Source organism: Hibiscus syriacus, unplaced genomic scaffold (genome assembly GCF_006381635.1).
Source record: "Hibiscus syriacus cultivar Baekdansim isolate YM2019G1 unplaced genomic scaffold, ASM638163v2 tig00110206_pilon, whole genome shotgun sequence".
NCBI lineage: Eukaryota > Viridiplantae > Streptophyta > Magnoliopsida > Malvales > Malvaceae > Hibiscus > Hibiscus syriacus.
This window is the reverse complement of record NW_024062627.1, coordinates 2,745,412-2,760,568: the sequence shown is the minus strand read 5'-3', so window position 1 is coordinate 2,760,568 and position 15,157 is coordinate 2,745,412. Positions and strand designations below refer to the sequence as shown.

General features: G+C 31.6%; 1 protein-coding gene and 2 pseudogenes across 1 annotated transcript; 1 reads left to right on the top strand and 2 right to left on the bottom strand.

The window, feature by feature from the left end:
• Window positions 1–1,208: 1,208 nt before the first annotated feature.
• Window positions 1,209–2,491, top strand: LOC120219295. Its single transcript, XM_039216116.1, has 5 exons — window positions 1,209–1,455; window positions 1,761–1,888; window positions 2,013–2,084; window positions 2,198–2,343; window positions 2,419–2,491. The coding sequence occupies exons 1-5, from the start codon at window positions 1,209–1,211 to the stop codon at window positions 2,489–2,491; spliced, it is 666 nt and encodes a 221-aa protein (XP_039072047.1).
• A 1,145-nt stretch (window positions 2,492–3,636) lies between these two features.
• LOC120113449 lies at window positions 3,637–3,712 on the bottom strand (annotated as a pseudogene).
• Window positions 3,713–6,126: 2,414 nt separating this feature from the next.
• On the bottom strand, window positions 6,127–8,454 carry LOC120113409 (annotated as a pseudogene).
• Window positions 8,455–15,157: the final 6,703 nt, after the last annotated feature.

Below are 15,157 nucleotides of genomic sequence, written 5' to 3'. Positions count from 1 at the left end.
ATTTTTCAGGACGGACACATATGTATTAATAACAAAATAAATTTTGTATGGGGTAAATACAAAAAAAAATTTAGGGTGGGCACTGAGAACCTTCAATAAAATTGATAACTAACATAAAAAATTTGAATTTCAGGGTGAACACGTGCCCACCTGAACAACACATACATCCAGCACTGGTAGGACGCGCGCCCAAAGACATTCTTTATCAGACAGAAACAGAGCCAACTTCATTAGAGAGGCCTTGTTCTTCTGAGTGTGTAATCGACACACCCAAAGACCACCCAACTCCACGGGTTGACATACATCATCCCTTTTATCCTCATAATGTTCCCATATAAAGTTTCTAATTATTCGCTCTATCTCCTCACAAATACCTTTAGGGAGATAACAAGTCTGCATTGTATACATAGCCAAACGATTAAGATGGATTTAGCAAGAATAACCTGACCCATCAGAGATAAGGATTTTATCTTCTAACCGGCTAATCTATCCCGAACCTTCTGAATAAGATAATTATAAGCAGCGTGCGTAACCCGTCGATGTAGAGGTACCCCAAGATATTTTCCTAATTCATCAACTTGTGATAACTGGAATCCACTAGTTATCTCTACCCGCAGGTTCTCTATCTCATTCTTTGAAAAGAAGATATCAGTATTAGAGAGACTCATCTTATGCCCTGAACTATTACAAAAACTCGGAGGACCCTTTGAATTATATCAAGCTGCGAAAAAGTATCAGACTGAAAAATTCTGTAAGCACTAAAGTTAAATTTAGATATATTGTGCTTTTATTTTTGCATTAAGCTAAAAAAATAAATCCATGTGGTTCTAGCCTTAAAAATATATATAATGACTAAATTTAAAATTTCAACATATTTAAAAAGTTAAAATTGTAATTTAAAATAAAATCCAGGCCTAACTATGATAATTGAAAATAAAAGAGGCCAAGTTATATCAAATTTGAACATGACAAACCGTAATTTGACGAAAACAAAACAGGTTGTTTGATGGTGGAAACTAGGAAAGAATTGGGCCTTGGGGAAGAAAATGCCTCAAAATCGATTAGTTTTCTATTCAAATTGTTACAGAAAAAAGGGGGGAAATCAAATGAAGGAACGCCATGCTCTGTTCTTCTTTCTTTCCTTCCCTCTTTTTAGCAGTGAATAGTTAAACGAAATTAACGTCGTTGATGTCGATGTAACCTCGAAAATGCCTTCTTCAACGCCCAAAAAGCGTTCAAAATCGGAGCACAATTCGTCTTCTCCATCATCTGCTTCAAAGTCTTCATTAAGCGCTATAATCGAGCCACCCCAGAGCTTATTCCCTTCGAAAGGAGAGTTCTTGCGGCTCATAGCCGTACTCGCCATCGCATCCGCAGTAGCTCTCTCCTGTGACTTCTTTGCCACCTCAAAAACCTTTTGCGATACTAACGTAGACCCCGCCGATTCTCTCTCTGGTAATTGCTGGGTTTCTTCTTCTTCTTCTCTATCTCTTTTGTGGTGTTCCTTCGTTTTTTGTTCAACTTTTCTTTCTGGGTATCTTTTCTTATGATTTTTCATCCATTTTCTGCTGTTAATTTGGTTTTCTTTGTAGTTTAGCTATGTGCACTTTCTTCCATGTTTCTTTGTAGCTTTAGCTTTAGCCATATATGTACGTGCGTGTATATATATACTTGCATGATACTACGTAATTCTAGTTTCAAATTCCCTGCTTCCTAGTGATTGATTTCAAAAATCTAAAGACAAATGTGTCTCACTACAGATTCTTGCGAGCCTTGTCCAAGTAATGGGGAATGTTATGAAGGCGAGGTGGAATGTATTTATGGCTATAGAAGACATGGAAAGCTGTGTATAGAAGATCGAGATATCAACGAAACAGCTAACAAACTTGTGTGTTAATAATATCTTGCTTAGTTTGGTATATTGATATTCGAAACACCACAATTGCATCTTTTCCCTTGGAATGCTGCACGCATTTTTTTTCCATCTTCTAATTATCATTTATGCGTTGCAGTCCGAATGGGTAGAAGCTGGCCTTTGTGAAGCTTATGCTCAAGTTATTTGCTATGGGACTGGGACAGTTTGGGTATCTCATGATATTCGATTCCATATGATATTGCATGCCTTTTACAGTAAATTATGTATCCTAGAAACCATATATTACCGATGTCCATTGTTCTAAACATGTGCCGCTTTCAGGTTCGAGAAAATGATATGTGGAACGATTTAGATGAACACAAGTTGATGCAAATTGTTGTCTCAGACCATACAACTTATGCGTATACAAAAAGAAGGGCAATGGAGACAATAGCTAAATTATTAGAGACAAGAACAAATCTCCATGGGTATGCTTATCATAATCTATATTATGTTTCTGCACTTGGAAAATTTTAATTTACATTTCTCTTATTTTCAAATAGATTACTGGAATTCAAGTGTCCGGATGCTCTAGCTTATTATTGTGCCTGTTTGTGCAGCGGTAATCCCTTCTGAAAGCCATCCTTTGAATTCTTTAGTTATACCGTAAACATTTTGAAAGTTGTTAACAATATTTAGCTTTATAGCTTAAAGGGTGTGCAGTATTGTTCTGGAAAGTCCGTCGGAGAAGGTAGCTTTCAGCTAGAGCAGAGGAGCTTTACAATCATGTAGACTAAATTTTAAATGTACAGTTATGGTAAATTAATGGTTTTGCATACTGTGTGTAAGGCTGTTTAAGTGGTTTCTCGTATTTCGGTTTAACAATTAATTCAAATCTTGGCGTTATTTACCCTATGCTGAGATAGATTCCAAATGGATATAGGCATAAAAGAAAGTGATATTTTAAAAAATGATCACCTCGAATTAAAATGAATATAACCTCGGGATACAACAGCTAGGGAATGATGAAAATAGAAAAGACCGTGACAAATTTTGTGAAAATAGTGTTCGCGCTTAATATTTATGAAGTTTAGAATAACTATCTTGTACTCCTCTCTTTTATAATATGGAAATGTTTGCTTTTAAAAATTTCATGCTTTTATTATCTATTCAATGATGTGACCATCATGTTTAGGAATTAGGAGTTAGAAGCTCAAACCATTTAGAGTATACTTAAGACTAATAATAACTTTCATTCAAAGTTTAGCATGACCTAATTACTTCGTATATGCTAAATTTTAAACAAAAACACTATCACCAGCTATTAAAGCCTACAACCAATTATTAAACCAATTGTAAATGAAACAATATATTTAAAACAATGTCTATTATATACCACAATGCTAACTTCAAATTTAATAACTGAACCTTAAAAATAAGATTCAGGATGTGAAGTAAAAAAGACAACATAATGAGCAATCTGAAAAGCAATTCATCTAGAAAACCCCAAAGCATTTGTAATTATCTAATAGAACATCGGGTAGCTATAAAACTATTAGATGCAAATTACCCATCAAATGTAGAAATTAATTAACACCCCCAAAACAATGACATGGTACAGAGGGAGAACAAACTTTTATCAAAATCTAATGCAACTTAATTTAATCAAACATTATTTTGGAAACGAAACTACCATGCTATGATTAATACATGCGTATTCATTATAACTTGAGTGATAAAGAATGCTATAAGTTGAAAACCAGAAAAAAGAAGAATAAAAAGTGATCAGAACCTGTCGGAACTTCAATGTACATCAAGTTAGTAGATCAGTCCATTGAATTTCTATCATCACATCACTTTTATCCCCCTTTTCTTAAAAAATGAAAACAAAAAAAGAAATCCTTCTTTTAAGGAGAATGGTGAAAGCATAACTTAGAGGGATTTTGTTACCTTCAAAGATAATTCCTCCGGTAGACGAAATGATGTTCATCACACCGCAGTCACCCCCACAGAAACAAAGAGAAAAATAATTATTCATCGGTATAAATAAAATCGAAAGAAGAGCTTATGAAGAAGGAAAAGAACTTAAAGAGTATTTATAGGCACCGAGAGAAACCCTAGTAGACTTCTTACAAGTATTATAAATGGTAAATTATACTAATGGTCACCAAACTAAGCTGAAATGGTCTGTTTGGCCACTCTTATTTCTGAATTTATAAATCAATTATTAAAATTATAATTTTATTACAAAATGATCATCATATCCTTAGACTCTGTTAAATTAAGAGGACGGCGTAACATGTTGAATTGATAAAAGAAATATCTATTTGAACTTTCAATTATCACTAATTCTTTTTTTTTTTTGAAAAATATAAATTCAACCCTTTAAATTTTTTGAAAATTTTAATTCAAAACTCTAAACTTTTTAAAAGTTCTAAGTTGACCTACCAAACTCTATCATCAAGTTCAGCCACGGTAGATTACAAGGAGATTACACATCATGCTGAAATTACACCAATATAAAATCAAGCATTGCATCGACCGATTACACATCACATAATAATTTAGGAAAATACCTTACATCAAATTATTACAAGGATAGTACAATCATCAAAATCGTGCTCAATTCAATAATTAATACTATAAGGGTAGTTTAATAATTTAAAAAATAATACAGATATAGTACTCAAAAGGATAATGAAATAAATAATAAGACTTTCATTATACTACATTTTCAAATTTACCACATAATCGTTTCAGATTAGTAGAAAACTATTTAGAGTATTAAGACCTAAATGGATTTTTCCCAAAAGATAGACAAACAAGGTAATCATTTTTTTTATAATTTAAATTCTAACCCCCATATATTATTATTATTATTATTATTAGTATTATTATTATTATTATTATTATTATTATTATAGTGATGTGGTGAATGATCAAAGCAAAAACTAATAGACCAATTAAGCATATCGGTGCTTTTTGCTATATGAAGTATTTGATCGAGTCAAGTTGAATTGATTCAAAAGAAATTAAGTTAGTCGAGTTAAATTGAATAATTTTTTTAGGTTAGTCGAGTTAACGAGTCTTATTTTATGATTCGAAGTTTATTTGTAATTTTTGAGTCAGATTGAGTTTATAAAATTCGAGTCGAGTCTATTTGTTCAAATTCCTCTTTAAGTTTAAGTGTATTTTTCTTATAATTTTATGATACATATTAGTTTCAGTTTAATTAACTTTCTCTAATCATATAAGATATACATATACATTTCTCCATATTCTTCTTCACATGTGTAAGTAAGATTTATAATGTTATTTAATAAATCAAATAAAATCTACAATTATAAAATAAATTATAATATTATTTTTAAATAATATATTTTAGGACAAATTATTGATGGGGTATAAAAGAGTCTAAGCACTTGATGGAAAGATTTTTTTTTACAAAAAGTCAACCAAAGGACCAAATTAAATAAAATAGAATAAAATCGAAAAAAGAATAATTTTTTAATAATAGGAATTGAAGTGATTAGATAATCTATAATGTTAGTGGAGCATGTGGTTTAAACTTTATCAAAATGGACTTAAAATGAAGGAGTAATTGAATAAATAAGGAAATCATGCAAAGTTAATAGACTAAATTGAAAAACATTAGAAATTATTTTTCAAAAAGTGAAATTGAAGCTACTTGTGTATTCTAAAATTTAAGAGTATTTGGTTCAATTTTATTTTCAAAAATGGACTTAGAATAAAGGATAAATTGAAGAAATAAAGAAATCAATGATTAAATTATAAAACAAAAAAATTCAAATTTTCAAATCGGTTAATCTGAATCCGATTCGAGCTTAAAAACCAAAATTAAAATTTGAGTTGACTTAAATAATTTAAATAAAGAAACTCAAATAACTTAAAATTAAAAAAAATCAAAAAACACCCATATTTCTTTTTTGGGCTCTGAAGTCCAGAACTGTTCCCAGTTTATTTATTTAGATTTTCTTAACAATGTTGGGTTATAAAATAAGTTGAGCCTATATTTCATGTTCCATGGTATTAAGTTGATTGGGTATTTTCTTCACTACATACAAAATATGATTTTTATTATTATTGATAAGAAAGCAAAAAAAAAAAATGTGAGACCAAACATAAAACTTAATATCAAACAAAATTAAGAGAATATTATTTGTCAATATATAATAGACTTGAGAATTAATATAGGAATCTTTATCGGTTGTATTTGACACATTAATACATACAATGAAGCCTAGCCTTGACAAAGCTCATCAATTCATTCAGATTTTTTTAAATTTATTTATAAATGGATGTACACTGTCACACTTTAAAGCTACCTCTCTCATCATTTTCCGTTGTTTTCCCTTCAAGCTTGATACACTTATACCATCGGGCACATAATATATAGATGACCAAATCAACTGATGCCATACCGGCTAATAGAAAGTAAAATCTATCCAAGTGACCCTTATTCAGATTGCCTGGGATCCATCCCGGCATATGATCTTCAGTCGAAATCTTCATCACCATCGTCATGAGCAAGCTACTAACGTAGTTCCCCAACGAGATTGACGTCATGCAAAGAGCACTGCCGAAGCTTTTCAACCCGTCGGGTGTTTGTGCGTTGAAAAACTCAAGCTGACTGACGTACATGAACACCTCGGACGCTCCTATGAATGCGTATTGGGGAACTTGCCAAAAGATGCTTAAGGAGCTTGACCCTTCACAATGGATGCAATCTTTGTTTGCATACTTTAATCTATAGCACTCCACAATTCCAGCAGAAACCATTGCCAATACAGCTATGACAAGCCCGATTCCCATCCTCTGAAGCTCGGTTAGTCCCCCGGCATCCTTTTTTCTCAGTCGGCTCATCAGCGGGTCGAGAACTCGTCTGTAAAGAAATATGAACAATGCGACACTGAGAATATCAAAGCTGGACATGCTAGCGGGAGGAATCCGGAAATTCGAGACAGTAACGTTCATGGCAGCGCCTTGCTCGACGAAGAGGGAGGCCATTTGTGTGAAGACAACAGAGTAAATTATGGTGCATAGCCAAATTGGAAGTAATCTTAGTATGCATTTAACTTCTTCAACTTGTGTAACGGGACAGAGAAGCCATTGGATGTAAACTCCCTTCTTCTGATCATCAACATCTCTTGTGCTTATGTATGCTGCTCTATCCAATAACCTGTACAAGATCAATTAATAAATTAGCATTATATAATTTGTCTTTCGCTTAGTTAATATGATTTATGGTTTGATATTTACTTGAATTCATCGGTGTGGAGAATGATATTTACTTGAATTCATCGGTGTGGAGAATCTTTCTATTGCCATTGATGGACGGATCATTCGCATTGACATCGTACAAGCTATCTGCATCAGATGGCATATGAACGTTGCATTTCTTGGTTGCAGCTACTAGGACTTGACTGAACCTGGAGAGAGGGTTTCCACTTGGTCTGAAATGCCTGTACCTGTAGTGCTCCCAAAGCAGAGGCAGCAGATACCCAGAATCCAAGTATCCACATCCCTTCATCTTCAAAGTACCCCAAAATGGTATTGGAGAGAAGTGACCCAAGGTTCAAAGAAAGGTAAAAATAGCTAAAAAAAGAAACCTTAGAGTGTCCTTCCTTGGGGTCGAAAGTAGCAATGTTAGGTTGATACCCTCCATTCCCTAGTGCAACTAGGTAGATAGAGAGGTAAAATAGCGCAATCTCCAAGCCTGACTGTGACCCGCATGGCATTTCTTGATGCCCGCAGCCTCTTGGTCTGATTAAGAAAATGTATGATGATAGGGACAGTGACACCAAACCCTGCCATTTAGGATGATTAGGATCCATTCAGTTGAAAGATCATATGTTTTCTTATTTCAGAATCAGATGAGTTAACTTACAATAACAAAGATGACTTGGAAGATGGCACAAGTTTTGTATCTCCCCCAGTAGGAATCGCTGAGGAAATGACCAACAAGGGAGAAAATGTAGACGGTGCCAGTCCATTTGCTAACACTGTTAGCAGCATCAGCATTGCTTTGCCCCAACACTCTCGTCAGGAATAACACCAAATTCACCCCCACCCCGAAGAATGCTAGGGTTGCTAGGCCTTGGTTCACTGGTTTATTATTCAAAAAAGAAATCAATAACCCAAGGAACAATGGAGATGGGGTGAAGACTAAACAGGCAGCAGGGGATTTTTTATTTTTATTTTTTGTATGGTAATGACGGCTAGACGTGTCAATAACAGAAGTAGTATAAAAATCAAGGTGGTGATTACGTGGTTTTTTTAATTAATATAAGATGCTTATAAAGTAGTATCTTAAATCTTTTAAAAAGAATAATATTCTCTTTTATCATTAGCTTATTCTATATTCTGAGGATATATACAATTCATATATAAGAAGAAAGTAAAGGTGAGCTTACGGAGAATGATAATTCCAGCAGTCCATTGTCCGGATCTTGCTTTGAATGCAGGGCGGCCATGCCAATCTATAGCTCCATCTTGAGTGCATGCTTCTTTTTGTTCCTCTTTCATCTCAATCTGCTTTATATTTATTTAAAAAAAAACAAATAAATATCATGGAGAAAACATGGATTGCATGTAGTGGAAGCAAGTATTATAAAATTTGAATTTCTTCACGTTAGTTATCTATTTTATTGATTGTGTCAATTCTGATATTTTATTTATGCCCACTGTAAGCATTATTTCTAAATTCGTCACTGATAAAAATGTTATATATTAGTAACTAACATTGCACGAACGCAACAACCATGTGTTTGCATCATTGTTTTGAAAACCGGACCGGCTGATTCAACCGAGAACCGTTGTCTAGTCCGGTTCAATCTAGACCGGTTGAACCGTTACTAGTGAACCGGTCAGAACCGCTGAACCGTTCAAACCGGACCGGCTGAAAACAGGGAAAACCCGCCAATTTTGTTTTTTTTTTTAAAAAAAATTAAACCAAATGACGTCGTTTGTTAAACGAGCCAAGTCGAACTCGAGTATTGCTGAGCTCGACTCGAACTTGAAAAATTTAAAAAGTAAGCTCAACTCGATTCAAACTCACGAGCTAAAAATTATGAAGTTTAACTCGAACTCGAAATATAATATTGAAACTTGAACTCGAAAATGTTTGAACTCAAAAAAAATTTAGAAGCTCGATTGAAGTGAAAGAATAGTTCACTCAATGCTTACCAAAAGGCTCCATGATTTTGAATGTCAAATTACCTCTATTATTTATAGAAGTTAATTGGGATGATCTTCTATGTTTCTTAGTCATGTGGGATTGTTTTAAAAAAAATTAAACCAAACAATATCATTTTGTTATGATTTTTTTAGCCCCAAATTTATTTTTTAATTATAGTTATATAATTATATTTATTATTTAATATGTTTTACCTTAAATATTATGTTGTAGTTAATTTGAATCATTTTGTTTCACTTGATTTTATGGTTTTTAACTTATATATGTTATGACTTGCTTTGAATATGAATTGTGATATAAAAAATTATTTTTTTATTAAATATTTTTGGTATTTTATTTAATTTTTTAAATAATTATGACGTCGTTCGGTTCTTCCGACCGGTCGGACCTGTTCGATCGGTTGAACCAGTAAACTAGTAGCATGACAGGTTCGCTAATCGGTCCGGTTCTGAAAACCATGGTTTGCATCAGCTAATACATATACCATGCAATATATGAAGAATATGGAAAATGAAAACTTGATACTTTTCACAAGGAAGTGGAACGATGGTACATAGTAAAGAAAAAATATACAGGCTAAGGAAATAGTTAAACATTGGGATAGATCCCTTTGACCCTAACCGACCTCCATTGATGTTTCTTGACAAAAAAGGAGAAGAAGATGGGAGCAAGGGGAAACTAAGTGAAGAAGAAAGGAAGATGATGATCACTAAGTGGGGGAGTTTGGGAGAAGAACAATGAGAGGAAGGTGTATAAATAGAGGTGGGGAATTGTGATTTCAACGGTGGAGATTTTGTATGGGAAAAAGAGGAGGATGACCACATGGGCAAACCACATAGAGAAAAAATATCACATGATATGCAACATGTTTTGACTAAGAGAGATGGGGATGTCTTAACATATTATTTATTCTCCATTAGTTTGGATTGATGAAGAATTTGGGGTCCCTCGTCGATATCCATAATGTGTCACTTATTAGGTTTTATTTGATTTTGACAGGTTTGGGACACCTCGTTTCCCAAACAAATCATTTTAGATAGTAATAAATTGTAATAATTAAATAGTACTAACATTACATTGTTTAGAATGTAAATTTTGTATTTTTTTAATAGTATAGAATATTTATAAGTTAATATATATTCAAAATCTTTCTTAATTATTAATAACGTAAATACACATGCAAACACAATTATTTAAATCTAAGAACTATAAAAAGAATAATACTCCTTTACCTACGGAAATTATTTGATGAATTTGATGAATTTGTATTTTTAATTATATAGAAATGTTAAAAAAACATATTAATATAATGATTTATGATAATAATTTCACCCATATATCATTGGACATGATTCAAAATCACTCCAGCAAATTAGACTCATAGAACAACACAAGAGCTATGGTTTATTTCATTACTAATTTATGGTCGCATGCAAAATTTTATTCAACTTATAAGTACAATAATAGATGCATGATTTTATCTTGAAGGTAAATTTTTAAAATTTTAGCAAAGATAAATATATAAAAGTGATTGACGTGAAAATACATTTTTTATAAAAATATAAAAAATCTAAAATAAATGATAATTTGAAATTTTTTAAAAGATCAATTTCTCCGACCGTCCCTTGGATCCATCCTACTTATAACATTAATTGTTTAATTATTTTGATTAAAATATGTCGTCACCTCTTATGTTTAAATGAATTTTGATATTTAATTCTCTTTAACATGGCTGAACTTATTCCACGAACTAATCAATCTTCATCCCAAAGTATATAATACCTATGAACATATATAATTCCACCAGGATCGATACTGATACAAATGAATTCAGACAAGTTACACAGCAGATTTTGTGGCCATTTTTATGTTCATAGCACGTGGAATGATCAAATTATGAATTAAATTAATTAAGTTGGTAGCTAGTTTTACAGGTTTGATTCTACATTGATATTTGTGTATTGGACATTGGCACCCACATGCACGTACTGTGTAAGATTCTTCCCTTAACTACACCCATATATATTACATATGAATAAACATTCCGAGCGTGTAAAGCATATAATTTAATGCGGAAAACAATTAAATTATCTTATTAGATTTTTTTATTATTTTAGAAAAGGAAAATTTAAACCTCATGGCAAGATCTTATTAAAAAAATACATGGACCATTATATACATACATCAACATAGGGAGAATTAGAATAAATAAATTATCAAATAGTTTGTTTTAGTTTTATTCCGATTGTAAGTATGTTTTCATCCTATTAGACTTAGGTGGCGTTTGGTTGGATGAAATCCCTTGGAATTGGTGGGAATTGGAATCCAATTCCACCACTTTCCCATGTTTGTTCAAGTTTTTCAAGGGAATTGGAATCCCTGATGAAATTTAAATCTATCAAATGAGAGAAAGTGAATTCCATCAAAAAATGGATGGAATTCAATTCCCTTGTTGGAGGGAATTGAAATTTGACCATACTACTCTCATCAATCCTTTGGTAACTTATTTATATATTGAATAAAAATATTTTTTTATTATTTCGGGTCGGGTCGGGTCGGTTTCTAATTCATATATTCGGGTCGAATCGAGTGAAACTTTATTTTGTTCGGGTCGGATCGAGTTTTTTTAAGTGTGATATTCGGGGCGGGGCGGGGCGGGGTCGGGTTTAGGGTGAAAAAAACCAGACCGACCCGAAAATATATATAATTCAGGTCGGGTCGGATTAAGTCACTATTTTTATTAAATAAAAATAATTTTTTATTATTTCGGGTCAGGTCGGGTTGGATTTCTAATTCATATATTCGGGTCGGATCGGATGAAACTTTATTTTGTTTGGGTCGGGTCGGGTTTTTTAAGTGTGATATTCGGGTCGAGTTAGGTTAGGTTTTTTTAAGTGTGATATTCGGGTCAGGTCGGGTCGGGTTCGGGTTTAGGGTGAAAAAAACCGGACTGACCCGAAAATATATATAATTCGGGTCAGGTCGGATTAAGTCACTGTTTTTACTAAATAAAAATATTTTTTTATTATTTCGGGTCGGATTTATAATTCATATATTCGGGTCGGTCGGATGAAACTTTATTTTGTTCGGGTCGGGTCGGGTTTTTTAAGTGTGATATTTGGGTCGAGTCGGGTCGGGTTTTTTTAAGTGTGATATTCGGGTCGGGTTCGGGTTTAGGGTGAAAAAACCGGACCGACCCGAAAAAAATATATAATTTTACCTTATATATTTAGGAATAATTACAATAATACCCCTCTATATATAATTTTTTTCACTTAAGTCAATGTTTTTATTGAATAAAAATAATTTTTTTATTATTTTGAGTGGTGTCGGGTCGAGTTTCTAATTCATATATTGAATAAAAATAGTTTTTGGTATATTTTTTGGTAACTAATTAACATACTCCGATTGGAATGTATCGAAATATTGTTATATCTTTTGGTAACTTATTAACATATTTTGATTGTGATGATTTTAACTTATAATGTTTATTAGCATGATTTTTATAATTTATTGAAATGAATAATCAATCAATGAAAATTTAATATTTTTTAATTTTTTATAATATATTACTACATGTAAGTTGTAAAATAAACTAAAATAAAGTAAAAAAGAAGAAGGGCAATTCTGTCATTTTACATTACTGAAATCAAATTCATCTGACATGTCTGCGAATTAAACAAAATATAGAATTGGATTCCAATTCCATTTCCTGCCAACCAAACAGAATATGGAATTGGATTCCAATTCATTCACATATTCTAATTCCTTCACAGATTCCAATTCCTTCACAGATTCCAATTTCCTCATAAACATTCTAACGAACCAAACGTCACCTAAGGAAATAATTATTAATAAATACTAAATAGAAAAAATATTTGTCCAAAAATAAAAACAAATTATCTGTAGTCGGGTGATCCATTAATTTTTCGTACAAACAAGACCTAACACATCCCCAAATTTCCACGTATATCAATACAAAAGAAAAGGGGAATAAAAGAAAAACAGACAACTATTTTCATGATAACTTTCTACAAATAATGCGTGGGGCACCATTTGCAGTATTAAAAATAAGAATTTGCTATCCTTTACTGTGTTTAAATTTGATATATAAAATTTATATTTTAATTTGATATTTTATTTTTGTATAATATTATATGTTAATGCAAATATTTATTAATGGAAATAAATGAATAAAAAGTAATCTAATTAAATATTAACGTTAATTTCTTTATTATGATTTTACAAATACATCTTTCAGCTCATTGTTTTAGAGACAAATCTATGGTAAGTGTAAGAGGGACTTTAGCCCCAAATTTATATACACGAAACTTCGATTTGGCTCGAATCGGTTTAACCCAAACTTTTTTATTATTATTATTATTATGAGTTAAGGAACCTTTCCACCTACTGACTTGCTTCTTACACCATTAATGATTCATTCTGTAGACTATTAAATATATATCAGGTTTCTACTAGATGCAAATTGTTTAACAATTTCATATTTTAAATTAATTTGAAGTATAAATTAAAATCTACTAATTTCAATGAATAATAACTAAAAGATCTATTGATTTGAGACGAAATCAAAATATGCTTAAGGGTTAGATAAATAACCCAGTTTTCACTCATGCAAAACCAACATAAAGTCAAAACTTAGGGCAAGTATTTACCTTCCTGAAAAATGAGATTCTTTTATTGTCGAGTGTTGATGCTGCTGAGCGTTGATTACTGAGTAGTGTCGACTGTCGAAGAAGAAAAATTGAAAATTGATGAACAAAGGTAGAGATTCAAGGTTGTTGTTGACTAAGAATGAATCGAAACTTGGAAGAAATTTTGAACATAAAACTGGAGAGAATTTGTGATGAAATTAAATTTTAATTAGGCGTAAATGCTCCAACAATCTTCATTCCTCGAGTTTTGAAAAGGAAAGGGAAAGTGAAAAAAATAAGAAGTAGAAAATAAAAATATTGTTTAAGTACTCGAGTCGGGTCAGATAGGATTATTTTAACCTTAAATTCAACTTTCAATCTTTTATATATAAAACCCGATCCGAATAAATCTTAATTTTTTTATAAAAAGAACACCTCAGTCAAATTAGATTGAGCCTAAACTCCTCAGATTTGAGTCCCATACACATCTCTAATTATATCCATAATATGGTTATATGTATTAATTTATGTTACAATATATATTTATTAAAAAGGAATATCCACTTTGATATTTTAATTTAAATAATTGAGGATAATTTATTTGAATTAACTAATATCATTATAAAAACAAAAAATTATACTTAACTTCACATTTAAATAAAAGAGAAAAACCAAAATTATAATTTCAATAAAAAATATAAATGACCAGATTTTAAAATAAATTTTTTGGATGAGAAAGATTTTACACAAATCCACCAAAACAGGTCAAATCTGATGGTGAAATGCCATTGCTCGTATTGAATGACCAGTGTCCCATCGCACTAACTTATCATGACGTCGAAATCAGAAATCCCACGTTTGTTTTTCTCACATATACGGAGACACATGCACGTGTTTCAAAGATAAAAGAAGGTTATTTTAATTTTTAGACTTAATAAAAAAATCTTCAAATTATATTTCTTTTTTATTTAGGTATTTAATTTTTTTAAATCAATTTAAGTGATTAATATTACAAAAAATATATTTTAAGTGCTTACACCGTAATAGGTATTAAAAAAATCTTCACATTTATATATTTTTGAAAATTTTATTTAAAATAAAAAACTTAAAATTATAATTTTTTAAAATAATCTAAAATTTTCTCAAATTTTAAAAATCCTAATTTTAATCGCTGTACTCATGCCAGCTGCCGTCGGCTGCCATCATTCTCGTCGATCAAACCTCTGAAAAACTAGAACCACGCGATACCCAAGCAAGCAACTGTTTGCTATCCACGATTCCAATTTGAAAAGCTAGCATTTGATAATTTGCACCAATCCATAAACATTAACTTGTTTTTTAGGTCCATCCACGATCCCATTGTTAAACAACCACGGTTGCTGCAGTTGGCTTGGTGATCTGAGTTCTTAATTTTCATGATGGTATGGGGTGGTT